The sequence below is a fragment of the Hoplias malabaricus genome, chromosome X1 (genome assembly GCF_029633855.1).
Source record: "Hoplias malabaricus isolate fHopMal1 chromosome X1, fHopMal1.hap1, whole genome shotgun sequence".
NCBI lineage: Eukaryota > Metazoa > Chordata > Actinopteri > Characiformes > Erythrinidae > Hoplias > Hoplias malabaricus.
In genome coordinates this window covers 26,517,105-26,545,012 of record NC_089818.1, presented here as the reverse complement: position 1 = coordinate 26,545,012, position 27,908 = coordinate 26,517,105, and the positions used below count along the sequence as shown (strand labels likewise).

At 42.3% G+C, this 27,908-nt stretch overlaps 1 protein-coding gene across 2 annotated transcripts; it reads right to left on the bottom strand.

Annotated features, from left to right (window-relative positions):
• Window positions 1-26: 26 nt before the first annotated feature.
• On the bottom strand, window positions 27-26,975 carry LOC136675955 (von Willebrand factor A domain-containing protein 5B1-like). 2 transcript variants are annotated; one of them, XM_066652781.1, is made up of 21 exons: window positions 26,641-26,975; window positions 25,159-25,374; window positions 24,434-24,659; window positions 23,001-23,158; window positions 22,032-22,163; window positions 21,364-21,488; window positions 20,860-21,036; window positions 20,025-20,135; window positions 16,596-16,798; window positions 14,973-15,087; window positions 14,348-14,533; window positions 13,787-14,003; window positions 11,923-12,197; window positions 10,967-11,186; window positions 9,223-9,522; window positions 8,756-8,878; window positions 7,771-7,887; window positions 6,663-6,713; window positions 5,464-5,560; window positions 4,850-4,973; window positions 27-4,524 (listed from the first exon to the last, which is right to left on the bottom strand). In XM_066652781.1, exons 1-21 carry the CDS (start codon window positions 26,849-26,851, stop codon window positions 3,886-3,888), a joined length of 4,023 nt encoding a protein of 1,340 aa, XP_066508878.1. In that variant the 5' UTR covers window positions 26,852-26,975; the 3' UTR covers window positions 27-3,885. The 2 variants fall into 2 exon arrangements, with proteins under 2 accessions (XP_066508878.1, XP_066508877.1); XM_066652780.1 differs by lacking the exon at window positions 27-4,524 and having other exon boundaries at window positions 4,864-4,973; window positions 6,663-6,709; window positions 9,223-9,525.
• Between the last annotated feature and the right edge of the window lie 933 nt (window positions 26,976-27,908).

The following is a 27,908-nucleotide window of genomic DNA, read 5'->3' as shown; positions in this document are numbered from 1 at the left end:
AAGACCAGTTACGTTCAGATCTTTAACGTTTTTAAAAGCAGCTCTGTAAAGAAAGACCTTTATTGTAGGATCTTAATTTACATGAAGGCATCTATCGGTTTTAAAGCAGTTAAGCCTCTTGTTTGTGGATACAATCACTTTCATCAAGAGGGAACAGTGTGTCGTCATGGTAACACCTATTCATCTAGGCTACACACATCCCTCTGAACGTGATAAAACTCAGTTACAACAAAATAAAGAAGCACTCCACAGCAAGAAATTATTCAGAACATTTAAAATGCCCATGGTTTTGTTTTGAGAACGGCTGGCTCTGAAGGGGTCCTGCATAATTAAGAAAAAAAAAAAAGATCCTGAGGATAAAGTCATAATTCTGAGAATAATGTTGGAACGATTCTGAGATTAAAGTCAGAACATTATGGAGTCAAATTCTGAGAATTAAATATTTAGATAAACACTGTTTGGGTTGTTTTTATAATAATGTGTAAAGAGAGTCAGTCTGAGCCATGAGTGAGTTGTGAAAGAAGCAGTTAGTGAAGTGAACAGAATTATTTATTAAACGCATTCACACGACACAACGACTAACCCCTGTCCGTGCAGCCCCCGACTGAGACACTGCATTCCTCAGTTACACTGTTCGTGTCTGCGCCGTTATACGTGCAGCGAATTATTCCGACTTTATTCTCAGAGTCTTTTTCTTCAGTGACGTGGCCCTAAAACTCCATCATAGCTTTAGTTCTGTAGACATCGCAAAAACAGGTTCATGTCTTCACCTCTAAATAAAATTTGTACAATGCCTAATTACATCAAGTCGAGTGGAGTTTTCCCACGTTTCAGTGAGCAATGAAAAATAGTCCCAGCGTTAGGTGGCAGTTGTGAGAGTTGATCTTTGAAGTTAAAACTCTTGGACTAGACCAGGGGTGTCAATCCAGATCTACGGAGGGCCGTGTGGGTGCAGGTTTTCTTTCCAACCACGCAGAAGCCACACCTCATTCCACCTGTTTTTAATCATTGGATCTAATCAGTAGATCTTGACTTTCAGTAGTGTGGGGCTTCTGCGTGGTTGGAAAGAACACCTGCACCCACACGGCCCTCCGTGGATCTGGATTGACACCCCTGGACTAGACTGACATGGTCTGAGGTGAATTTTAGTTCAGACGCATGGGCAATGCTAACGGAGGCTAGAAAATATACAAGATTCATACACAAATGTAAAAGAATCAGAAAATAAATGAAAACAAACAAAATACAAAACAAAAACTAGAAACAATATGTAACTTAAAGCAACGTGAAACAAAAACAAACACGACTGGAAAACACTCACCACCAGGAAAACTGAACAGAACAAAGATGCAGTCGATGAGACGAGCAGGCGACACAGAGTGTTCCTAAAGAATATGGACTAAAAAGCCATTTTGAAAAGTTGAGACATTTGAAAAAAAATGCAATTAAAAAAGACTCAGTGATTTATTAATTCTATTGAACCTCTGCATAACTGACAAAACTACAAAGAAAACACATCCATTGATTTCCAGCATCACTGACCAACTTCACCAACACGGCTCTGTCCTAATCTTTTTGAGATGTGTTGCTACCATCAAGTTCTAAATGAGTCAATGGTGACCAGACGTCCTCTTTTACCCGGATATGTCCTCTTTTTTAGACTTAAAAAAATGTTCGTGCGGAATTTCACAAACGTCCGGGATTTTGTTTTTCTAGAGCTTACATAGAACTTCGAGAAGTTTCGTTCACAAACTAGTCCCGCCCTCCCCTACTCTGATTGGTTCGCCTGAGTGAGAAGGGGGCGTGGTGAAGTAGCCTAAAATCTTCTGATTGGACGGTCTGACAGTAGAGCTACCGTTATTGGTCGATAACCTTCTCTGTAAACATTTAATTGGTCAGTCTGCACGTCAGTAGTCCTTGTTTACGTCAGGCAAAGCTCATGTAGCCACCCTCATCTCGAGCAGCTATGACCAAACGGAAATGTAAGTTCTTGAATGAATTAAAAAAAGAAATTTGTGTAGCAAATAAAGGTGTAAAGGAACTAAAAGCACACATAGGTTCAGCTAAGAATACAACGGCAGCGAGGGGTGAGAGCTCATCACCTCCTCCCACTCTGTGAATAAAATGTGTGTCTATGACAGTTTGTTTTTACCCAAAATTTTCCACAAACCCATCTTTGTTTGCAAACACTAAGCCTTTGGTAGAGACTCCTGACCCATTCACGATGAGCAGGTTTTACGCTAAATTCTAAATGAATATCAAAAGCTAAATTTTCCCCCTTAATTTTACAAAATATCTTAACTTTTCCAGAAATGAGGCTTTCCTCTGCTTTGTAATAAATCCCCAAAAACATTCCAACATTGGCACTCACGCAGGTTTAACTGAGTATTTGATGAAACACAGTTTTAACGTATATTCTAAATGGCTTTTCTGCAGTGTTAGTGCCTGAGGATCTAACCCTATATCCTTCAATGGTATAACGCTAATGGAACTGATCCTGCTGATTAACTTCTGACGTCGTGAAGACATTCATTTGCTGGAGAAGGTGTGGCAGACGATGACTGGAATCGGACCGTGAAAGAACACCATGGAGAAAACAGTCGATGTCCGTTATTTTAGAATAAGATAAAGTTATTGGATTGTTTTTACCTTATTATTGCTTCCTCTAATCGCTTGTTTGGATTGTCAGATCAGTGTTTCAGAGGATTATAGATACAATCTATTAGACTTTAACCATATATTGCATTAAGTGTACAAATTTCCTCGGGCCACAGGTGATATGTCAGACTCGGGCTGCGTTCTCGTAGAACACACAGAGCTCAGGTCGTGTCCCCGGAGCTGGAGCAGTCCTGCAGTCCTCTGAGCAGTTCATGATGACGCTTGTTGATTTCTAGTAGATCTTGACAGTCCACTGTGTGTTGTTTGGATTCTATCGGTTTCTGTCTGTCCTCCGTTCTTTTATTGTTTGTAATTCTCGTAATGAGAATTCGAATGTGGAGTTTCCATCAAATGTTTCTTGGTTTTGGGCATTTGAAGTTGTTTGAAGATCAGTGAAATGTTGTTAGGATTCTAGCAGAATTAGTTGGACGTCCTTTAATACATTGTTTGCAGAGGTCAAAAATAAAAGGTTCTTTGAAAAGAAAGGCCTTCTCTCTCTGCTCATGGCACAGAAAAAGCATCTGAGGAGCTTTTGAAGATGTTGCTCCATTCCCGCTCCATAGGGGGTTAGGGTTTTTGCTTTTTCAGATCACTTCAGGAATATAGTCATTTCATATGCGCAGGTTCATTGCCATTCCGTCAGTGTTTAATTCATTTAAATTCATGGTTAAATTGTTAAACTTATTAATAGAGATGTGCTGGAGCTGACAGGGTTAATGTCGACTGATGGAGTAGACGACGTAAGGTCGGTATTTTGTCAGATCTGAGGTTTAACTGTAGATGGATGTGGGTTCACTATTTGGCAAACAACAGGTCACTCCTACCCTTTTCATCTCAGTGTTATAAATGATTATTAATGACTTACCATCTAATTAATAATCATTAAACAGACTGTAAACCATTTATAAATGTCGTCTTTTTCTAAAGTGGTGTAGCATTTGCATTGAAGCATTTGCTGTTTATTTTCATGAAGATATTTGAGCTTCCCTCCTTTGCTGTTTGAGAAGAGCATGTGTTAGAGTTTCGGTCATAAGTGGCTTGGAGGTTCTCCTGTGGGGTTCTTGGTGTGTTCAAGTACCTGTCTTATGTTGTTTGGGTTCTAGTAAGAGGTCCGTGTGGTGTTGGACATTCTTATAGTTATAGCAGACGATCTGGAACTGAAGATTCTGCCCCAGAGTTAGAGCTAGTGTTTCCATTTGGGTTCTAGCTGAGATCGCTACGGCAACATCACATGTTATTTGGGTTGTAGCAGAGCATGTTGAGTTGCAGATTCTCATCCCAGTGGCGCAGCAACAGGAAAAGTTGCCTTGCAGCTGCCTTTAGCCCCAGCTGGTCCACACCTTCCGGCAGTGACTGACACTTGAGCCAGAAATCAGCTTTAGCAGCCACTAGCTCCCATTCCACAAAATACCCAGCACAGTGGTGCTCGAGCCAGGCCAGAGCCACTGCTGTAGCCCAGCTGGAACTTTCAACATCGAGCAGCGCTAGCTCCTCCCCCTGAGGGTCCGACGCTTCCGGTGGAGAGCCCTCACACACATCTGTCTCAGAGCCACGCCCACTGTCTGCTTGCAGGACTCCACCCACTGGTCCCGAAGACCACTCCTCTGAACCGAGCGGGTCAGAAAGAACTGTGAGGGGCTCGTTGTCATAATAACGTTGTAGGCTGCTGTGAGGTGTGTGGTCCACGGTCCTACAGGGGGCAACAGTGCAGGCACCTGGGGGTGAGATGCAGTGGTATGGTGGGCTCAGGCTGCTGCGGTGGCTGAGGTAGGGAGACGCTCTCTTCAGACGATCCAAAGGAATGTGAATGCACTCAGAAAAAGACTGTGACAACAGGAACGCACCTGAGGCCAACTGCTGACGCACCTGAGCGCAGAAGAAGGGATCACTTTTAAAGACGTCACTACATAAAACTCTCACTAGAACGGATGTTCTTATACATGTGGATTTGTAGTAAAAATAAGCCTCTGCTATATTTACCACCCTCTCCCCAACACACACACACACACACACACACACACACACAAAAGAAATATAAAATACTGTGAAACTGTCAGATTTTAAAAACGTGCAGTGACACACGTTTGTTCATATCGTCCAGCCCTGTGAGCATCACCTAGATACTGAAAGGATGTAGTGAAGGATGTACAGAAGCATAGATTAACTACATTAGACCATTCATGGTACTTGCCAGAGGCAGGTAGTCAGGTGAGATGGAGTCTACATAAGTGTCTGCTTCGGCAGAAAGGCACTGTGGTTTAAGTTGGGTTTGTCTCCCTGATGTATGACAGGACCTCAGCCTTCCGAAGTTAAACCTGCAGATCACAGGCACACACCGAGACATGAACAGTACTCTCACGCTTCTGATCACTCAAACACTGAACCAGCTCACACTTGTGAATACACACTCTTCGTTAGATTCACTACATCGTCTGAGAAGGGGAAGAGTAGCTCATTCTTTCTCTGAGACGTGTTAAGTGCCCCAAAGGCAACACAATGTGTTTGGGTGTTCAGGGGCCCCTCAGCCGCGGATGTTCCTGCAGGTCCTGGGGATCGAACTGGCAACCTTTAAGGCCTCAAACCATTAGGCCAAGGTTATTCAAGGCTATTGAGCAGTTTTTAAACAGAATCAGCCCAAATAACTAAAGCAAATGACACACAGTTAAACATCTAGCTGGAAGCAGGCCAAGGATCTGAGCATATTGCTGTTTTATTAAAAATATGGACCTCCACTTCAAGTTTTTTGACTTATGAATTATTACAGCAATGATTTACAAAAAATACTGCAGTGAAAAGTCATCTGACCTCGTGTTAAAGAAGCTTTCTACAGATCGGCTCTCGATGGAGCGCTGGGACCGGGGCGCAGCAGAGGGACTGGAAGGAGAGGCGATTCCTCCCGCAGCTGACACAAAAAGACAGGAATTTATGCATTTTCTTCAGAAATAGATTTATGTTCATTTCATTTACAATAAGAAGCTGCTACATGAACTTTAATCATTCATTAATTCATTCTTTCACCAGCTTTCTCCTGTGCTTTAGTCTACACTGCAGAGACATATTTCTGAAGTCACCCGTTAACTCCTTGTTGATTTGATTTTCTCCCCAGTTAAAGGAATACAATGTAAGAACTGGCTTTAAATTGTAATTCACATTTACACTAATACCATGAAATCAAATCTCTCTCTCTCTCTCTCTCTCTCTCTGTGTCTCTCTCTCTCTCCTTCTCTGTGTGTGTGTCTCTCTCTCTCTCTTTCTCTGTGTGTGTCTCTCTCTCTCTCTCTCTCTGTATCTCTCTCTCTCTCTCTGTGTGTCTCTTTCTCTCTCTCTCTCTCTCTGTGTGTCTCTCTCTCTGTGTCTGTGTCTCTCTCTGTGTCTCTCTCTCTCTGTCTCTCTCTCTCTCTCTCTCTCTCTCTCTCTCTCAGGAACACCGAGCTATATTTGTCTTGTAGCGATGTAAACACCAGTGAGATTTGTGCCATAAAGTGTTACCCATTTCTTGTGAGAGTCCTCCGCCCCATGATTCAGAAGTTGCTTAGTGCAGTAAGCAGCAGAGGTCCCAGTGCAGCAGCCACAGGGGCTCTATTCTCTGTTACAGTTCCATGGAACTTCACTATCATTTAGAAGCTAAGGTTTTTTAAAAGTAGGAATACTACATAGTGTTCCTTTAAATTATTGCCTGTTCTACACCTTAGACTCTCGCAAACAAACACAATGTGATCAACCTGAAAGCCACTGAGCAATGAAAGCCATCTGCCACTTTTACTTACACAGCTGTTATCTGCTCAACATGAGGTTCACTACCTTCAGAGAGCTGTGACAGCAGTTAACCCCATGCCTTACGCCTAGCACTGTGTTAGTGATGAGAGGAGCAGGAGGACCACTCTATCCTTGGACTGTTCCTGCACCAGTAGCACTTTGAAACATTTAGTACTTAGTGTGTTTTTAATGTTTGTCAAAAAAAAAGGACACAGAAATATAGTCAATCTGTCTGTCTTTGTACTCACTGCTGTCCCAGGACGCCAGGCTGTGTGGAGAAGCTGGAACGTCATCTCTGTCTAAAAATAAAGTGAAATCTGAGTTCACAAAGTGTTGAAACAAACATTTAACATCATCCAGTGCCACTGCTCACCCCAATTAACGTGATCTTTTTAATTAACTTTTAACTTTTCATAATTTGTAAATCGTTGATGTCAAATTAAAACGAGAGTGATTCCGGGGAGGCTCCGGACCCACCGCCGCCCTCAACTGGATAAGGGTTACAGACAATGGATGAATGAATGAATGAATGATCGATCCTAACTCTAATCTTAACCTGGTGATTACCTGCAGAGTCCAGTATGCAGTGTTTCCCACAGTGGATGAGGGCTCACTATGTGAACAACTATGAGTCGTGATGAAGCAGAGGGTCCTCGCCCTCCCAACGACAGTGGTTTAGTAGCAGCTACGGTCTTCAGTCGTTTATTCACAGCTTAGGTGTTAAATGTTACTCAAATCGGTCAAATATTGATCTGTTTCTATGTGAACTGGTGTAGCACTCAACACATACACTCTCAGATATTTCACCCCAAACACACATCAACTAACACCTTAACAAGAACACCTTAATAAACCTTGTTTTTGTAAAAGTCATGAACAAATTCTTTGACACCTTTTCACAAATTAACGTCTTAAAAAGAATCACAACATGTTATGCATCACCCCTCGGATTCTGTCCTCGCTATTAATTTAAACCCATTTTACATATTTTCAGACACTTAGGAGAAGCCCTGAGTCCTTTATTAAACATGAACATAACACTGTATGCCATTTTTTAAATTCTCTCAGTGACTTAGGATGTATATTTTAGACCAATATAAATGCCTCCCCGTTACTAAAATATTCATGATGTTTGTGTGAAAATGCTATGAAGCAGATTGCAGTCTGTTATAATTTGATTTGACTGTTCTTCTTTATACAATGAGCTACAGTTTTATCTTACATTTTACAACAGGCTTCACCCACATTGATTTATCATGAGATATCTTTAAATTAGGACGAGCAGTGACTTTGATATTTAGGGAGATGTATGTTGTTCTCGTGTATGAACATGCCCTGTACAGATATGTGTTTTACCGGTGTAGCTGTGTATCTCTTCACCACCTCTGCTGGAAGGTCTGCGTCCAAGTCCGAGAGAGTACGCCCGCTGCCTTCTGCTGCTGCTGGTACTTCGCCTGCTTCCAAACCGCACACCTCAACACACACACACACACACACACACACACACACAACGCTTATAATGCTTACTATAGTTGTAAGAAACCACAGTACATTTAGCTAACAATGTAATTTAAATTGGAGTATTCTGTAATTCTTTATACAATTAAAGAAAAACCTTCAAGAACCTGCAGTAAATTAACAGCCATTTTTAATAACATACTGTGTTGATTTGCAAATCAAGTCATGTCGGGCGGCATGGTGGCTTAGTGGTGAGCACGTTCACCTCCCAGCGCTGGGTTGGGTTCAAGTCTCATCTGGGTGGAGTTTCCGTGTTCTCCCTGTGTCTGCGTGGGTTTCCTCCCACAGTCCAAACACATGGAGGTGTGTGTGTGAATGAGTGTGTATGTGAATGAATGTCAGTAAGTGTGTGAGTGAATGAGTGAATGTGTGTGAGCCCAGATATGGATGGTGTCTCTGTCCTGGGTGAAACCCTAGTTCCCGATGCAGTCCTCCAGGTGGACGGTCGTTCCTGGTCGAGAGTACGTTTGACTGCCGCTTCTTGCCAGTGTGTGTGTGTGTGTGTGTGTGTGTGTGTGTGTGTGGATTGATTGTTCTGATCAGTGTGGATTGTAAAAAGTGTCCTTGGGTGTCTAGAAAGGTGCTATATAAGTGTCACGATAGATAGAAGTTATGAAATCTAGTAAAGAAACACACTCAAATCTAAACCTCTACAGTGTCCAAGCCACTGAGTGTCTATACTTTTATTTTTATTTCTGAATGATAGACTGAATCTGCACTGGGACTGTGTTAACAACATCTCCAGACCAAAAAGACCAAAGGCATCATTAGGTCATAGGTGCCCTGATGTTCGCATTGAAAGGTAAGTCACGTTTGTGTTTACCTGTGGATTCTGACAGGGTTTTATTGAGACCTGTGTCTGTCGTAGTGAAGGCAGTGTACATGCAGATGATCCCACAGCTTTTACTGGTCTGGATGGCCTTCATACGATATCTTTTAGAGGATCCTGTAGTACAGACAGAGAGCGTGTGTTCACTGTTTTATAGTATTCTTTATGGTTAATGGAAGTAAATGTAAAACATTGTATTTCAAGTCATTTTGGAGCGTTTCTATTGGACTTTCATCATGAAAATCTCCACAGTGTGAAGGACAGCTGCTGTGTTCAAATGATGCCGTGACTAAACGTCCACAAACACAGAGATCCACGTGTTTCACTGGACAGCGACGAACCTCTAATTAATTTAATTTTGAAATTTAATTTGAATATTGTTTAAAAGATGCACACTCTCTCATCCCAAATGTATTACATTACGCTGCGGATGAATATTCTCATTAGAGTGGGTTTCCTACCGTGTTCTATGTCCGTCTCTTTCTCAGCCATGTTCTCAAAGTCTCTGATGACGGAGCGTGCCGTGAGTTGGTGGATGTTTTCGTCAAAAGGGCCTCGTTCAGTGTTCCCGGGGACCCACAAAGCCGACAGGTCCACACTGACCTCCCAAGACACAGGCCGGGTCCCCAGTAAGCCGTGGATTACTGAGCGGGACAGGGCCTGATTGGCCTGAGGGTCACCCGCAGGGGCGGCAGAAAAAAGAGCCTCCGGATCAGTGAAGCTGTCCCAGTCCAGAGGAGAGGCTGGAAACAAGAGTCCGTCTGCTGTGAACGTGGAAAGACAAACGACTTGTGACTGTTTTGTTAAAAGATTGTGCAACAGACATCAAAACACTTGTGAACTGTGAGTAATTTATGTCAAACTCATCTGTGAAGTGCAATGTTTTTAAAGCTCTGAAGAATTGTTTTTAACATCAATGGAATTTATAAAATAATCTATATATAAAATGTGTGTGTGTGTGTCCTTGATGAATTGAAGGTTATATAAAATCATGCAAAAAAAAAGGACATAAATGTTAATGAAAAACTGTCCTTAATGAAAAAGCAGGCTTCTGATATATTTGAGTGATGTAACCTCCTCACTGCAAACTAAATTATGGGAAGCCACTCTGTGTTTTATCCTTCACTCAATGACACTGTGCCTTTGGAAGATGTAGATCAATAAACACATGGTGCCGAGTTGCTGGGAAACCGACTTGATCGTAAAATACTGTTAAATGTAAGTATTAACTGTTGGTACATTGTTTAAAACGCAATTGAATGTTCATTCTCTGTGAAGTATTAAACTTTACAAATATAAACTTTCCAATTTTCACTGATCGAGTTAATTACATTTTATAAATATAAAGAAAAGAAGAAAGTGGTGTTTACAACACCCTTAAAGGAGAAATAAACCTGTCTACCACTATGTTACTGTGTTTGTCTAGTGTTGTCTATTTAATGATCACTGCTGTCTGAATCTTCTTTTCTGTAGAACACATCTGGACTGTGAGCATCTCTGACTATGACATCACACTGTTGCATTTCTTGACGCAGCGGTGGACTGTTAAGTGACAGTGGTTTCCTGAAGCAGTTCCAAAGCCCGTGTGGCTGTATTTATCACAGTAGTATGATGGTTTCTTTTGCAGTGTCATCTGAGGGCTCAAAGGTCACATTCAACAGTGTTTTTTGGCCTAATCCTCCATGGCCTCAGCCCTTTTATTATAATGATATGTGTGGTGAGTGAAGAAAGGCTAAAATGTTTCTGAAAGCTTGCCCTGAGAAATGGCCTTTAGATCTGTTTAACGGTTCTTTTAATTTGGCACAAAGTAGTGAAACGTGGCCCATTTTTGCTTAAAAAAGGCTAAGCCTTTGGTGGATGCTGCTTTCATTAATTTTTTACCTTAAACTTCTTACAGTGGAACTGTTTCACAATCTTTAATATTCTATAAATGTTCACTTCTTGTCCCTGTCCCAACTTTTTTGGACTGTGTCAGACATCAACATCAGATTCACAAAATACAGTCAAACTGGTAAATAAAGACACTGCTTGATTCTTTATTTTTTCTATTGTAAGTTGTAAATCTGTATAAAATTAACACATCACTGATCCTTTAATTCCACTTTAAACAATGTCACACGTTTTGGAAATGGGTTTATAAAAGCACCGAGTGTGTGTATGTAAGTATGTGTGTGTGTGTGTGTGTGTGTGTGTGTGTTCTCTCACTGGAGTCTGTTAGAAACTGGGGTGTGTTGTGTGTCTCTGTGTAACTCTCCTCTAGCCTGCCTCCGACAGCTTGCTCAAAGGACACTCTCTCCAGCGCCCTTCGCAGGCGATGCATGTCTAGGTCGCCCTGAGGAGATGAGAAGCTACGACTGGCCAGAGCACAGCGAGCAAGGGCTTTTTGCCTGCGCTCACACTCCTCACGATCAGACAGCTGGACCGCCTGTAAACACACATACAAACCGTTCACAAGGACATCATTCATCTGGTCAATGAATCAGTCTGTGTCCAATATTGTCATCATTTTATGAGTTTTAACATTGTGTTATAGATTTACTGTGGAAAGTTTTTGAGTGTTTCAGAAAACAGTAGGAAATACAATCAAGTTGGTGAATGAAACTCTGGAAATCATTTCTCTCTACATTTGTCAGTTTCATTAAGGTTCAAGAGAAATAACAAATTGCAAGTTGCTTTCAATGCATTTTCCAAAACGTCATAACTTTTTTTAAATTGTGTAAAAAATAAAAAATGGCAGAGTGGCTGTGTCTGAAAGGACTGCAGTGCTGCCTACGGAGGCAGTGTCTGTGAGGCATCCTTCACTGCATTAGAATTCCCATAATCCTGTGCGTCAGCTTTCCTCAGAATATAGAGGGTTTAGAAGATCGTCAGACCTCTGCGCTGCTGCGTCCTCTTCACACACACTGTATTATTATTAACATTTCTATCGTGTTCCTTCTGAATGTTATTTCAGTTATAAACAGTGATGTGTGTGTTGTGTATCACACGTGAACGCAGTCAGCTCTCTGTATCCTAACAACGTCGTGACGTGTTGCTTCTTGGAAACGTGACTCTGTTACAGTGCCTTCACGTCTAAACGCTGCCTTCTGAGGCACTGACTGAGGACACGCAGGCGTCGGTTTCAGACACATCCTACATTTGAACTACAACCTCAGCCTCACCTTCCTAGATTCTGTTTCCGTGGAAGAGGCTGTAGTCTGTTGCCATGGAGACTCCCAGCGGGAGAGTCCCCTGCTCTGCGGCTGCATGCGCTCTAGGCCTTGAGGGAGAGATCCACTCTCGGTGCACAGAGAGCGGCTCTCCTCTAGGGGGGAGAGAGAGGTCAGACCCCGCTCACTGCCCAGAGAACAGCGGGTCAGCGTGTACTGTTCTTGCACATAGGAGGCCTGCTCAATCCGCCAGCGGACATCACTTACCACGTAGTCCTGTTCACTGACTACTCACACACACACACACACACACACACACACACACAGATCACTTCAGACCAAGACCATATGACTCATTTCAAACATTTTCCTTATTAATATATAAGTGTGTGTCAGATTTGCCCCAAACATTATAATCATTCTATTTAAATACCTTCCTGTATCCTGTGCCTTTGAGTCACACTGCACTTAGATATACATCTATACTTTCACTCATTCATTCATTCATCATTTGTAACCCTTATCCAGTTCAGGGTCACGGTGGGTCCAGAGTCAACCCGGAATTACTGGGCCCAAGAAAGAAACACACTCTGGAGGGGGCGCCAGTCCTTCACAGGGCAACATACACTCACACACTCACACCTACGGACACTTTTGAGTCTCCAATCCACCTATCAACGTGTGTTTTTGGAGCGTGGGAGGAAACCCACGCAGACACAGGGAGAACACACCACACTCCTTACAAACAGTCACCCGGAGGAAACCCACGCAGACACAGGGAGAACACACCACACTCCTCACAGACAGTCACCCGGAGGAAACCCACGCAGACACAGGGAGAACACACCACACTCCTCACAGTTGTGAAAGGTGTGAGGAGCAGACGGAGCAGTCGTGAAAGGTGTGAGGAGCAGGCGGAGCAGTCGTGAAAGGTGTGAGGAGCAGGCGGAGCAGTCGTGAAAGGTGTGAGGAGCAGGCGGAGCAGTCGTGAAAGGTGGTGAAAGGTGTGAGGAACAGGCGGAGCAGTCGTGAAATGTGTGAGGAGCAGGCGGAGCAGTCGTGAAAGGGGTGAGGAGCAGGCGGAGCAGTCGTGAAATGTGTGAGGAGCAGGCGGAGCCGTCGTGAAATGTGTGAGGAGCAGGCGGAGCAGTCGTGAAAAGGTGTGAGGAACAGGCGGAGCAGTCGTGAAATGTGTGAGGGGCAGGCGGAGCAGTCGTGAAATGTGTGAGGAACAGGCGGAGGAGTCGTGAAATGTGTGAGGAGCAGGCGGAGGAGTCGTGAAAGGTGTGAGGAACAGGCGGAGCAGTCGTGAAAGGTGTGAGGAACAGGCGGAGCAGTCGTGAAAGGTGTGAGGAACAGGCGGAGCAGTCGTGAAATGGGTGAGGGGCAGGCGGAGCAGTCGTGAAAGGTGTGAGGAACAGGCGGAGCAGTCGTGAAAGGTGTGAGGAACAGGCGGAGCAGTCGTGAAAGGTGTGAGGGGCAGGCGGAGCAGTCTTGAAAGGTGTGAGGAACAGGAGGAGCAGTCGTGAAAGGTGTGAGGAACAGGCGGAGCAGGCGTGAAATGTGTGAGGGGCAGGCGGAGCAGTCGTGAAAGGTGTGCAGACAATCACTGCACGGTGTGGAAGGTTGGGCGGGGGCAGGGTGTGTTCAAATTTAAGCAGCAAATCAATGGCACCATGGGAAAATGTATAGGGCAGGGTCATACACAGTTGATTCCATAACCTTGATACTAGGTTTTTGACTTATTAGAAACAAGACTGTAGAAATGTAATTTAATTTTGTCCCGGAGTGAGGCCGTTCGAGAATAAACACTCGCACTCGTCTGTGGTCCAGACTGTAAGTCCACTTTACTCATTTCCTGACGTGTCTACAGTACCTGGGTTGCTGGTGTTGTCTGAGGCAGGAGCACAGGAAAACTCAGAAGAAATTTCTTGTGAGACTTCTCTCACTGCATCTTCTACCTCTCCCTCCTCCATTTCTTCTTTGTTGCTTGATGGTACCAGTGGCTGTAGGAGTTCAGAAGACCCGGGGGAAAGCTCAAATACTGACCCTGCAGAGCCCCGCGCAGCTGGTCTATATCCATGGCTCTTCATCTACATGTCGTTTCCACACAAGAGACACAAGAGATACCAGGCAGTGTTATATCAGCAGTGTCCATACGTGTGGTGTGTTTAACCGAACAGGGCAGTGTACATCAGCGTCACCACCTTTTTCAGAGAGGATTAGTTCCCTGTGGAACTGGGGTAATTATCTCAGTGATTTTGATTTAGTCCAATTAGACCATTTTAATCATTCTGGAGGATTATAGAGATATTTACCTGTAAAACGATCATTAAAAATAACACTAGGTTTAAATGAATCCAATGCAATTTGATACGTTGTGAATATTTATCCCTTTATTATCCCCTCCCTCTCTTTGACACATCCACGCACTTACTTCATTCTTCTTCACTTTGAACGCAGATAGATCGTAGAGAGTGCAGTAGCCAATCAGACGATTCCCTGGGTAAACTGGAGGGATCTCATTGGGCGAGAGCAGAGCCTCCATATTGTCTGGCAAATACCAGTCAATACGCACATCTGTCAGCGCTGGCTCCAGAGCTTTCTTCATACACTTTATCAGCTGCAACAAAGACAACACCCCAAACAGTAGCTTTTTTTCACATAATACACCGTAAATATAAAAATTAAAGGAGCACAGTGCCAATATTTTTCAGTATTTCTTCAGCACGTCCCGACTGTGAACATTCATTTCGTCCTGAAGCTAATTAAAAGCTGACTAACAACAGTAAATCTGAAGGGACATGGCATCCAGTGGTGGCGCTAACATAAAACCTGCTGTACATTGATTTAAATGTTTGTTCATGAAATTTCTTTCATTATCAGTAAAGTTGAATGTATTTTTCACTTGATCCTATTCTGTCAGAAGTCTATGTTTAGGTCCCTGCTGTACTGTGTCCTCTAGAAGCCTATAATATAAAGCATATAAACCAAACTAGACCACATTATACACCAACTCCACCAGTCAACTCTGCTGCTGTTCTGGATCTGTGTTCTTTCACCTTTGGCTGTAGCCTCTCTTCTTCACAGAGGAACTCCACACTTCCTCCAGTCACCTTGGCAATGCCCTGAAGCAACCTTCTACAAACCCGTGGCCCAAGGCCCATCCCAAAACACCTACAAACACACACACACACACAAAGCAAAACACAAAAGTAAAAAGCGATAACTTTTAATGCTTCAGGTGGCCTTTTAAATTATATTTTGTAAATAATAAATATTAATTTGATGCTTGCATTTTCCCCAGCGTTGGGACAGGGACAAAATACAGAATATGAATTTAGTACATTTTGAAAAGATGAGTTGTCAGTATCAGTATTTTTCTAAGTATCTTGGCTGATTGACTAGATTTATCACGAAACTATCACAACAACACTGCCTTTACCTACACAACCCTGCCATTAGACACTTCCTTCCTCTTTTACCAGAAAGTTAAATCCCACTGGAATGAGACAGTGGCTGTTTAGTATTCCTCTAGGAACAATCAGGGCCATTTCACTAATTGAATGCCTGAGGAAAGTGGTGGCCCAGAAACTCACACACTGCTTGTAATTCATCTCAGGTCTGTCTGGGTCGAAGGCTCTTAAATGTCCAGAGCGCATATCAATAATGAGAGTGTGTGTGTGTGGTGGCCAAGGGCAGGATGTGTTAAGAGAATGAGCCGAGGTGGAACGAGGCAAAACGTCACGGCACAATATCATAGTCATCGTACACAAATAAGCCGTTTTGATGTCTGCTCCAGGAGGTGAGGCTTTAAATGAGTCGTTTTCAGGGAAACTGGTTAAAAAAGGGTGGGCTTTAAAATCAGCGCCATCATAAAAAAAGAAAAAAGGACACTGTTATGATATAATGATATAAAGGAATTAAGCACCTAGTTTATATTCAGTGGACACACTACTCTGTGCTTTTATTTTATTCCATTGAAACTGACCAAAATACAAAACATCAACACACCTAGTGCAATTAAAGCATCTATTACACTGAAGAAGTGCATTGTTTAAATATATTAAAATATTCATTCATTCATTATCTGTAACCCTTATCCAGTTCAGGGCGGTGGGTCAGAATCACCCTGGAGGGGGCGCCAGTCCTTCACAGGGCAACACACACTCACACACACACAGAGACTCACATACATTCAGTCACACACTCACACCTACACTTTTGAGTCGTCAATCTATATTAAAATATATATATATTATATTTGAAATATATTAAAATAATCACACGACACAGTCACATCATTCTACCATTTTAACACACACACACACACACACACACACACACACACACCAGTGGCAGCAGTGCTGCACTTGCTGGCCTCATTAGCGATCCTGATGGGGGCATTGGCCTGGTGCCATGCTGCTGTGATGTTAGATATGGCCCACTCCATTTTTCGAGCGCCTATTTGACTGTTAGAGGTTCACTCTACGCAATAATATAAATCCGTCTGTGTGAGTAAGACACACAAGGGAGAAGCTTAGTGGCACTCAGTGTCGAGAGAGAGCAATGTTCCCACGTCAATGTCGGAGGAGGACCAGGGGTGAAGTCTCTAATGCTTTCTGGGCTTTGATGGTCGAGTGAAAACTATATACCTTGTGCACCAGGTGTGTATCAGTGTTTACCTGGCATTACAGGTGTTCCTCCTGACCAGCTCCATCGTTTGGCCAACACTACCCACTGACCCATCAGTCAGGATGAAGAGTTCCCTAGGACAGCTGCGATGGACTGGCTGGCGGTACACCCAGGACAGCGCCCCCAACAGGTTACTGACGCCCAGGTCTGCAGACAGCTTCTGGACATAATCTAATACCTGGGTCAGAGTGCTCTTTTGGCAAGAGCATGAACAGGTGAGAAAGAACAAGAGGAGACTTACGTAAATTCACATGAGACAATGCTCTCTGTGCTCTTCATTGAACATTATGTGCTGCAGGTACAAAAGCAAATGGAAAAGCACCTCTAGACAGATTACAGCAAAACAACCTTTGTAACAAACTTCTAAAACTGACACATTAACACAGTCCCTGCTAACACGCTTTGTCACAGTTGCCTGGTGTCGTGATGAAACGTCTGTAACATCCTTTGGTCAAGGATACAGCACTCGGTGAATCATAAAGAAAACAATGCAGCCAGTGTGACCAAGGACTGTTGAGCAGGTGAAGTCTTGTATCAAACAAGTGTAACGTGCTGTTTTGTGTTCTGTTCTGATTTTGTTCCTTGTTTGTGTTCCCCTTGTCATGTGACTGTTTCCCCCCTGTCTTGTGTCTGCTTCCTGCTTGTTCCCTGGTCATGTGATACCCTTCCTTTGTGTTTCTAGTGTCATGTGTCTTAATTAGTACCCAGGTGTTTCTTGTTGGTGTTGTCTTTATATAGTCCTTGTCATTATATGTATGTTTGGTTGATGTTCATGGCCCTTAGCCTTGTTCTATGTCTAGATCTGTGTTTTGTCTTGCTCTGTGTTTAGCTTATCTTTGTGTTTAACTCGTGTTTTATGTTTAGATTCCTTGTTTAGTGTTTAGAATTGTTTAGTGTTTAGCCCCTTAGTTCTCTATAGTCCTTGTTTAGTGTTTAGCTTTAAGTTGTGTTAGCTGTATTTAGCATTTAGCCTTTTAGTTCTGTATAGTCCTTGTTTAGTGTTTAGCTGTATTTAGCATTTAGTCCCTTAGTTCTGTATAGTCCTTGTTTAGTGTTCAGCCCGGTTTATAGTTTAGCCCTTGTGTTTAGTGTCCCTCTGTCTAGTTTCCTTTAAGTTATTATAATAAAGCCTCCTGCACTTACCTCCTTCCCTTACTCCTGCACCCCCAGTAATATTACACCAAGAATGGGCAAAATGAGTCTTGAAAAACAATTTGGATTCCAAGGTTACCCACAATTATAAAAGGTAAATAAAAGGAAAGGTGAATCACAGTGGTACACACACCTGCCCCATGGAATTTTCATGTAAATAACTGTCCAATCACAGATTCTTCTTATTGCATTTTACAAAAACACCCCTACATTTCCAGAAATGGGGTTTGAAAATCCAGACTGGAACAGTGTCCTTCATCCTGTGTTAATTCTTCCTCTCTCTCTACAGACGTTCTACACTTGTATCTATCATCTAACTGTAGAGTTGTACTATGGTGTAACAGGTGAGATGATGTTAAAAAAAAAAAAAAACCCAACTAAATAAAAATGACCCTTTTTAACAGTTATATGAGTCAGTATCTAATGATGCTCAAGGTACGGCAGTGACGTCTGTATCTCCAGATATAACAGTAATTATGAATAGAACAGTAAAATACGAATTGAAAAAAGCCGGACATTCTTCACAATCTCCCTTTCTCAGAACTGAACTCATTAAGGGTGGCGGCCTCAGGAGCAGGAAAAGCGCTAGGTTTCACCCCTGTCCCTTGTGCTCTGTGTTGTTTCTCGTACTGTGTGTTTTTACTGGTCCCCTCTCTGATATTTATTGTTTGTTATTGTCTTGTGTTATTGTTAATTGTCTTACATTTTTGCACATTATAGTCCCGTGTAACAACTCGTTCCTGGAGAAACTTTGTTTTGTTTCACTGTGTCCTCTGCACTGACAGTGTGTTAGGGCCACTGCACTGAGAAACAGAAAATAAATATCCCTAGAACAAAGTCAGAATAATTCCGAGAGTAAATCTGGAATCATTCCAGTCAAACCACTACATAATTAGATGGAAAAATCAATGTGATGAATTATCAGCGTGTTGTGGCATAGTGTAGAATTCAAGAAAGAAAAGCCAAAAGTGTCTGGGTTCTACAACAGGATCCTATTGGTCCACTATTCCACCAACTGTTCCACTATACGACCAACTCCGCAGATTTAGGAATGGCCACATTTTAGTTACAGCACTGATGTTGATGAGTGTGAATGTGAATTTCACCTCCAAACCTGCCCAGTTTCAAATATCCAGCTCGTTTACACTGATCAGCCACATTATTAAAGCCACTTTCGTGTTTCTGCCTTGAACATGTCATTGATTGTAGCTATGGAGCTAATTTAGGGACGAAAGTTATGTTCATTAAAAAAAAAAACACAGAAATTTCAAATTTTGAAATTGAAATTTTAAAAATAAAAAAATATATATTCAGAATTAAAATAAGCGTAGGAACTTTTAAATAGAATTTAGATTCAAATCTGGAATTATTTTGAATAAAAAATTTATTTTCATTTTTCACTTTCATGTATATTTTAATATTTGAGTGAGATTTAGTTCTTTTTTCTGTTGCAGATCCTTTTTTTTTTTTTTTTTTTTTTCACGTCAAGATCCTTGTTCCTAATTTCAGCTCGATACTGCTGTGTGTGTGTGTGTGTTTGTGTGTGTATATATATATATAACCGTTTCTAGATTCCAATAGGAATAAAGCCAAGACAACAATATACTACTTTACAGTCACTTGCAACAAATTGTGGCTCTGTGTATTAAAACACACAAAAAAAAAATTGTGGCTCTGTGTGTGTTTTATGTGACAAACAATACAGTCCGCTCTAAATGATCTATATCACGTGCAAATTCAAAAGAGTAAAATCAGGTCTATATGTGAAAAGTGGAATTATAAGCCAGATTTGGTCTGGCCTCTGAATGATGTAAAACACAAAGCAGGTCGCCGTATGACACTGTGGTGTTTTTATCCAGTGTTTGCCGTGAAAAACCCTGGAGCAACAAAACCTGATACTGCACTCCCATGGCAACCTGTAGAGTGGATCAGTTCACTGATTATCATCAGCAAAAGAGGGTGTTCACAGGTACACAATATCCACACACACACACACCATCAGACTTTGTAATCTATTAGCGTCTAAACTAATATTAAATTCATTTGTAACAAGGCTTTCAAGTCAGTGAAGCCCATCTGTTCCTGGAGAGCTACCATCAAATTCATCCCAGCACTGATCCAATGAAAACACCTACAGCGGTTACACAGGAGCTTGATCATGTGACTCAGGTGCTTTAGACTACAGCTTATTCTCTTCTGAATGTTAGAGTGCAGAAACAGAGCTCTCTGTGGTAGAAGTCCCACTGAAAGTGGATGGCAGTACTCACATCAGTGTAGGGCTTGCTGGAGGCAAAGACAGGCTTTACACTGGAGCCAAAGCCTACAACATTCAGCATGGTGCCATGAGGAAGGCTTTTAATGGCCACCAGCATCCCTTCCTGTTTAAGAGAGAGGTGGAGGGGATGAGAGGGCAGGAGGGTATTTCAAAAGTTAGACTCTTGCTCGTTTAAAATTGTGGTTCCATTTGTGGGTCATTAAAGCAAGCCTTTGTTTTTTGGTGTTTTGTTTTAAGATGTTTTGCCTATTTTCTGAAGCAACTGTAATCTTTTTACACGGATAAAAGTGACTCATTCATTCAGTTTTACTGGGCATTTCCAAATGAAAACCTGCACAACAGTCACAGTTATTACAAAGTAACTAAACTATAATTTTATGGCTACTATAAAACAACTTAAAAATAAAGTATAAATACGCTACGTTTACTATCACTAACATCAACAATCATATTGTTTCTGTTACAATACAATCCCCAACAACAGAACCAATCGATGCATGTTTTTCTGCGTTTATTCTTTGATGGAACTCATAACAAACGCAGTGACGAATAAACACTTGATTTTTAGGGTTTTTTCTGTTGAATAAAAGAACAATTGTCATTTTAAATATTACACATCAGTTACAATAAAGAGTCAAAGAGCAGAAGAATGTTTGAAATTCTTATTAAAATTATACATTACAAAAAAAAATTAAATTTCACTCAATGCATATGGATCCAGTCGAGCAGTGACCCGTGTAAAACATCACCCCAGACCCACACGCTGCCTCTTCAGCTGATGTGGAACCGTCTGTCGAGGGCGAGTATGAAATCTGTTTATCGTGTACCTTGATCTTGTTGAGGTTGTGCTGCGTGACACTGGCGCCTCGGTCGATGAGGAACAGTAGCTCTCTGCTGGTCTGCTGCAGTTCCAATGGCTCGGACAGAAGGTCAGGACAGAAATTCAGCATCAGCACAGGATTACTCAGCACATCCTTGTGGTAACGTTTCCTTACAAATTCCAGCTGAAAGTTAAAGACAATTCTTAAGCGTTAGGACATGCATTTTAGTTTTCTTCTCACGCTTTTCCTTATGTCTTTGTTGTAACTAAACCCCACCTGCTTGATATGTCTCCTGATATGTGGTGTTACCAAGGTGAAAGTCTGAACAATATATCATTTCAAACCGCACAAAACACTTGGTGGAGGACACATCGAAGTAGAAAAAAATGACACTCAAATTACAGTTAAAATGTGAAAAGATGGGCCACGTGAGAACTTGAGAAGTGTAAAGAACTGTAGATCAGTTAAATAAGAAAAACAGAAACAAAAGAACACACAAAGCCTTCTTACTTTCTTCTCAGGTTCTGCCTCCTTGCGGAAACAGCGTATGAAATCTCGCCGAGCACTGATCTGCTGTTCGTACTGACTGAAGGTTAGTCTCCCTCTCTCCAAGATGACCAAAGGGCTGTGAGGTTCTGTGAACAGTGTAATCACCACATTTACGGGTTAAATACGGGACACACACCTGACTCTCGTGCTGAATACACATACAGACCTAGAGCGTAATCATGACCACGATGCTTTCTCTAGTAACAACAGCCTCTAGTCACAGCGTGGTGAACTGTAGAAGCCTGTGTAATGGTGAGAGTTATGGAGTAAGCAGTGGAATTTCCCTCAGCGTCCAGCTGCTGATCCGAGGGGTGTGTACTTGCAGGTAATGTTTAGTGAAACTCCACTGCTTACTCCATAACTCTCACCATTTCACATTTCTTCTGAAACCTTTACTGTTTACTCCTTACTTTTAATGCAGCAAAGGAGCAAACAGCGATGTAATTAATGTCCATAATTTCAGAAAAATTCCTCGATGATGGTGTGTCCACAGATTTTTGGACAATTAATAATATGAATTCATGAACTCGTTATGAATAAATGATTAATTGTACAATCTTTTAAATCCTTCCTATAAAACGCTTTTGTTCTTCACCACACTCCAGCAGTGTTTACTCTCCTCTCCTCACCGCTCAGATGCAGAATGATCTCCAGGCGACGGTCGTATGTGTGGTCCTCAGCCAGCGTGATGTAGGTGGAGGAGGCAGACTGTGCACTGGGGTCTGCGTCTGCACGCAGCGCATGGCTCGGACTCTCTAGACCTTAGAAACAGAGGAATGCTTTAATTCAGTCCAGTGACAGGCAAGAAACGGTCTACTGGAAGGACAGGTAAACACTGACAGATAAAAGAGGAAGCAGGCCTGCGGAGGTGAATGTAGGGCAGTTATTTGGTGGCAGTGACCGGGAATGTGGTGGCAGCATCATGTTCTAGGGCTGTTCTGCTGTCAGTGAAACTGCTGCAATTGCTACAAAAGGAAGCGAGAAGTTTATCACAAATTCTTCATCACAACTTGTAATGATAAGTTAGAAGTCAGATTTTTGAGCATAGCTGGGTGTAAATACTTTTGGCAATAGAGCGTATGTATGGGTCAGTGCTGGGTCTGGGGGGGGGTTCTCCAAAAGGGGCACTGCAGAAAATGCCAGAAAAAACACTGCATTAAGTGCAATGAAGGAACATGCCCTGGAGAGGTGCCAGTCCTTTGCAGGGCATCACAGTCTCACCCCTGTCCTCACACACTCACACCTGAGGATAATTTTGGAAGAAAACTGGACCTGCATGGAACCCAAACATACACATCAAATTCCCCACAAACCGTGTCAAGAAGTAGAGGGTAAACCCAGGATCTCTAGATCCTTGAACCATGTTGCAGTCACTCTACCTGCTGCACCACCGTGCCACCCTCAATTTAAATAATACGTTCCATTCTGTGTACAACAATTCTACATTCTATTAGCGGTAGGTACAGGTCACATCACACTGGCAGCCCCACTCTGTTACACTGTTACACCTACAGAGGTTATGAAACTAGCCACATTTCCTGTGTTTTACCTTCTCCTTCTCACTGTGTAATGGAGTAAGCAGTGGAATTTCACTTTACCTGCAAGTAGACATGCCCCTCGGACCAGCAGCTGGAAGTTGAGATCGTATGGGGCAAGGTTGGTTGCGGGGCTGGAGAAAAGTGCATGTGCACACTGCTCATTAACATCCAGCAGCTTCTCCTGTTTACCAGACACACCACCAAAACACTTGGTTGCACTGGGGAAAAGGGACCGGAAAAAGGTTTATGTTAATTGTGAAAAAAGAAAAAAATGTTAATACGTCTGTAAATGCTGGATGCTACCTAAGGGTTGTATGTGGTTGGTTTGGAACATTTATTATTGTACACACACAGTTGGTATAATCTCTATAGAGTTGTCCATTTACAGGGACGCTGTGGAGCAGCTTTACATGAGCCTAAGGTCACCATGGTCAATGCCAAATGTGGGAAAGTAGTGAACAAAGCCTCCTGCGTTCCGGTGATATACAGTGTAGCAGTGGAACTGCTTTGTCTGGAGTGACAGTGAGTTGAAGTGGAGTCTTTTAGCCAAACTAGTCCTCCAACCAAGGCCACAGAAACATGTGGGAATTCGACCCACCAACTTGAAGTACTGGGGCAACAACCCACCACTTTTTATCTTCTCTGAAATGCTCAGAGCACTGAATGTCTGTGTCTACATCAGGCCCCATCCACACAGATCTAGATTTTCTTTTTTAAATTAAGAGATATTCTTCCCTCCGTTTCTGAAAATATCCCCCAAACTAATATGAAAATGGCTGCATTATCATGCGTGTCCAGTAGAGGTACCTCAGAGAGAAGCATCAAAACACCACGATGCATGAGAGAGAGAGGTTTAATATCACTCTATGCTCCCTCTGTAGTGCACCGAGTTCAGAATTGACTGAATCTAATCTTAATAATGCACTTAATATTTCTAATACACATTGTTTATATTCACTCCTATGTGGGGATCTGAAATCTAGTGCTGTCTGTGTGTGTTAATGACTGATGCAGTTCACTGTATAGGGGTTATAGGGAGTTGTTTGAGTCATCAGTAAATCAGAGTGGTTTTATGAATATTTCATTATAAATCATTTCTTCAAAGCAGTGGTGATATAAATCAGGCATCATCATGTTTATAACTCAAACACTGCCATTTTATTTACTGTCTAAAGCCACCAGTGAACCTGAGGTTATTCCTTGGTTTTGAGTGTGGAGAAGGAACCAAACAAAACCATTTCCAAAGGAGTTTCATCTAAAGAGCCACAGGGACATGACTCCAGACTTCACCAACACACATTACACCCCACCATTTTGCCTTATTTTCAGAGCAACATTCTAACATTTATTGTAAACTTCAGCAAATTGGGGAAATAAATCCATATTAGAACTTCTACTTTTGGAAAAACTGTTGGAGAAGCAAGTGTCCATAAATATTTGGGCACGGTATAAACCTCAGACCCTAATAAACTAATTACAAAAGATTGGCTTACTTTGTATTCTCGGATCTTGTCCCATTTTCACTTTTGCTTGTTTGCATCCGTGCTCTGACTATGGGCATAAACACTGTAGGGAAGATCAGATGGACTGCACCATTCTCCAATGTGGGGAGTTCCAAGGTGGTGCTGATGACCACTGACACCATCTCCATAGGAGCAATGAGCCCTGTACCAACGATGAAGGTGCTCCTTTCCAGATCTTCATCCAGCAGGATATGACCTGACACACACACACACACACAATACACACACACACACACACAATACTCACAGTCAGTACATGATAAAATGACTAGAAAGTGTTTGATTTTTTAATTATTAAACTCAAAACCTCAAACACCCATAGATTTTTATAAACACTTACTCCCATGTATCTTTCTGAAATGAAGAGTATGTCAAACTCTTCTGGAATGATTTACTCTAGATGCTAGATCACTGCTGCACACATTTCTAAGTGCATTGGTGAGGTCAGGCACTAATGCCAAATGTTTCAATCACCAAACATCATCTCCATTCCTCAAGAGAAAAGGCAGCTCCAATAATTGATTCTTTGGAAACGCACTCCTGCATCTGCAACGGATTCATTTGAAAAGTGACGACTAGATACTTGTGGTCATTTGCTCCAGCAGCAGTTCAGACATCTATTCCGAACCCACAGCAACATAAAACAACCAGTCTGTACTAAGGGAAGAGAGGCGATGAAGTAAGGTAGACCTCACCATTAGAGCACTGAATGTCCAGACTGTTTTGCCCACAGCAGCTCCACTCCTTGCTGTGGCCACATGGATTGTTGAAGGCTGATCCTGTGCAGCAGTGCAGGCAGCAGTCCTCCAGCTTCCCCCGGGTCTGCAGCTCCACACTCAGCAGCCTGCTGGAGACCACCGCCTCGAACCCCACCACCACCTCGTGCTCCTCCAGTGGATAAACAAACACTCCTAACCTCCCACACAGCGGGAAAACGTACATCCAGATCAGAGTGGTTATAAACATACCCACAAAGGTACAATGTTTATACACTTTTTAAAATAGAGATAAAAACGCAGAATAGTGTTACAGAAGTGTGTCAAGATTAGTGCAAATATTTATAAAAAGTTCTAGTTTTTCAAGAAAAACAGGAATATTTATCCACACCTCCATAGTTTAGTCTTCGGAGCCGATTGCATTTTGTGTTTCTAAAGATCCAAATAATAATCCAAAACTGCACATTCAAAAATGAATGCATATAAGACGTAAAAGAACGTTGCTCAATAAAAAGATGCACGTTACAAAAATATACATTTATCTAAGAAACTTGGTGCTGCAAACAGCGTAACGAGGAAGTGTCTGACTCCTGAGCCTCGAGGATTAGAGACCTGGATAAACTTGGTCAGAGACATAAGGCAAAACTGACTTTCTTTGTTAGACAATAAAACTGCTGCACACCACCACTGGACCCTAGAGCTTTGGAGACATGTCTCTGGAGGTGGGAATTCCGCTTCTCCGTCTGCCGTCCCGATGAATGAGTCTGGGTTTGGCGAGTGTAAAGTTTGGTGAAAGAGACTCTTAATGCTTCAGCACACCAAGAGATTGTGGACTATTTCATGCTCCTAACTTTGTGGAAACAGTTTGGGGACGGCCCCTTCCTGTTCCAAAGTGACTGTGCACCAGTGCACAAAGCAAGGTCCATAAAGACATGGATGAGTGTTTGGTGTGGAAGATCTTAACCGGCCTCAGCCCAATAGAACGCCTTTGGGGATGAATCAGAGCGGAGACTGTGAGCCAGGCCTCGTCCGACATCAGTCTGTGACCTCACTTCGCTTCTGTCAGAATGGCCAAAATCCCCTCCTAAATCTTATGGAAAGAGCTGAAGCTGTTGTAGCTGCGGAGGATGTCACTCTGAGTTCTGAGTCGCTCTGATCTGAGACGCTCCATCTCCTTGTGGGTGGAGCGTCTGTGACTGAGACCAGCCCTTTGCTGATGTAGGTAGATATTTTAGTAAAATTATGTACACGTTTCTATTTAAATTGGTTAATTATGGCACATTATTTTTTATCTCTGAAGGTCTGGAGTTCTTGAAGTCCTCTTGTACTCATTTGTGTAGGTTAAGTGTCCTCTTATTGTGTAGGTGAAGAGGAGGGGGATGCAAAAATGTGTGGCCAAAGAGTGTGAGAGCAAGGTAGGGGTACCTAATAATATGGCTGTGTAGGTTTGTGTTTACTCACCTTCTACAGGTTCAGACTCAGTGTTAGCGTATGTCAAGTGTGCTGTGATGCCCAGCGAATAGCCATTGGCGCAGGACGTGATGCGGGAGCTCTTCAGCAGCAGCGGAGCCCATGTAGCACGGTTCCTCAAACCTGGCATCCTCATTAAACAAAACACAAACACACACACACACACACACACACACACCAGTGCTGATCTCACTGCAAACATGAGCTCAGTTCCAGTAAAGAGAGAAACTGTATCAGCCTTGTTTGAGAACTAAATGATGATTTGTCTCTTTCAAAAAGACAGACTGCTGCAGATGCCCCAGGTTTCTTTAATCGCTCATGCATTAGCTGTTGCAAAAAAAGGCACTTTGACCTTCTGGAAAAAACTGGAAGCTCCTAATTTAAAAAGACGGTTAAAGGAACTGACAAATATGTTCCATCTGGAGAGAATACAGTTTGTTTTTGAAGACATTTGAGAAGATTTAGGATCCATTTAATTCGTACTTGGAAGAGTGTTAAGGGGTGGTGTGAGTCGTGCGCGTGTCGCCGCTGGGGCGAGGTCATCGTTCTTTATGTTGTTTATATCCTTTTTAAATTCTTTTATTCTGAAAATTCGTAGTAAAGTAACTTTTTAACTTGTTGTACACTGAATATACAACGCTTCTTAATAAACAAAATAAACAACAAAAGGGCACACATTTATTTCATTATTGATGGTTTAATGAACTCTGACGGCTAGTTGTTTTCTCGAGCAACAAAACACACACCACAGATTTCTCCAAGGTCACGACAATCAAGTCGCCATCATCACATGAAAAGCCATATGGTTTAAATGCTTTTAAAACAACACACGCCCCCCTTATGAATCTACCCTCACTTCAAGCTGCCCAGCAACCACAAGCACAAGATGGTCACCGCGGTGATGTTCACGTTGATCATTAACAGAGCAGTCAGCAGCACAAACACAGTCAACTCTCAGACTCACTCCGCACGGTTAGTGAGAGAGCATTTATGGCAGTGTAGTGTAATCACTAACTAACTAACTAACTAACTTACTATCTATCTATCTACCTGTGTATCTATCTATCTATCTACCTATCAATCTACCTACCCGTCTGTCTGTCTATCTACCTATCTATCTGTCTATCTATCTGTCTGTCTACCAATCTATCTATCTATCTATCTGTCTATCTATGTCTATCTATCTCTGTCTATCTGTGTCTATCTATCTATCTCTGTCTATCTGTGTCTATCTATCTATCTCTGTCTATCTGTGTCTA

Excerpts from the sequence above, each read along its gene's own strand:
- LOC136675955 (XM_066652781.1), bottom strand. The coding sequence starts at position 26,851 with ATGTTTGCAGTGAGATCAGCACTGGTGTGTGTGTGTGTGTGTGTGTGT. Across the intron at positions 12,198-13,786 it reads AGACAACACCAGCAACCCAG|TCAGTGAACAGGACTACGTG; the intron begins GTACTGTAGACA and ends GTGTGTGAGTAG. Across the intron at positions 4,974-5,463 it reads GAAAGCTTCTTTAACACGAG|GTTTAACTTCGGAAGGCTGA; the intron begins GTCAGATGACTT and ends TGTGATCTGCAG.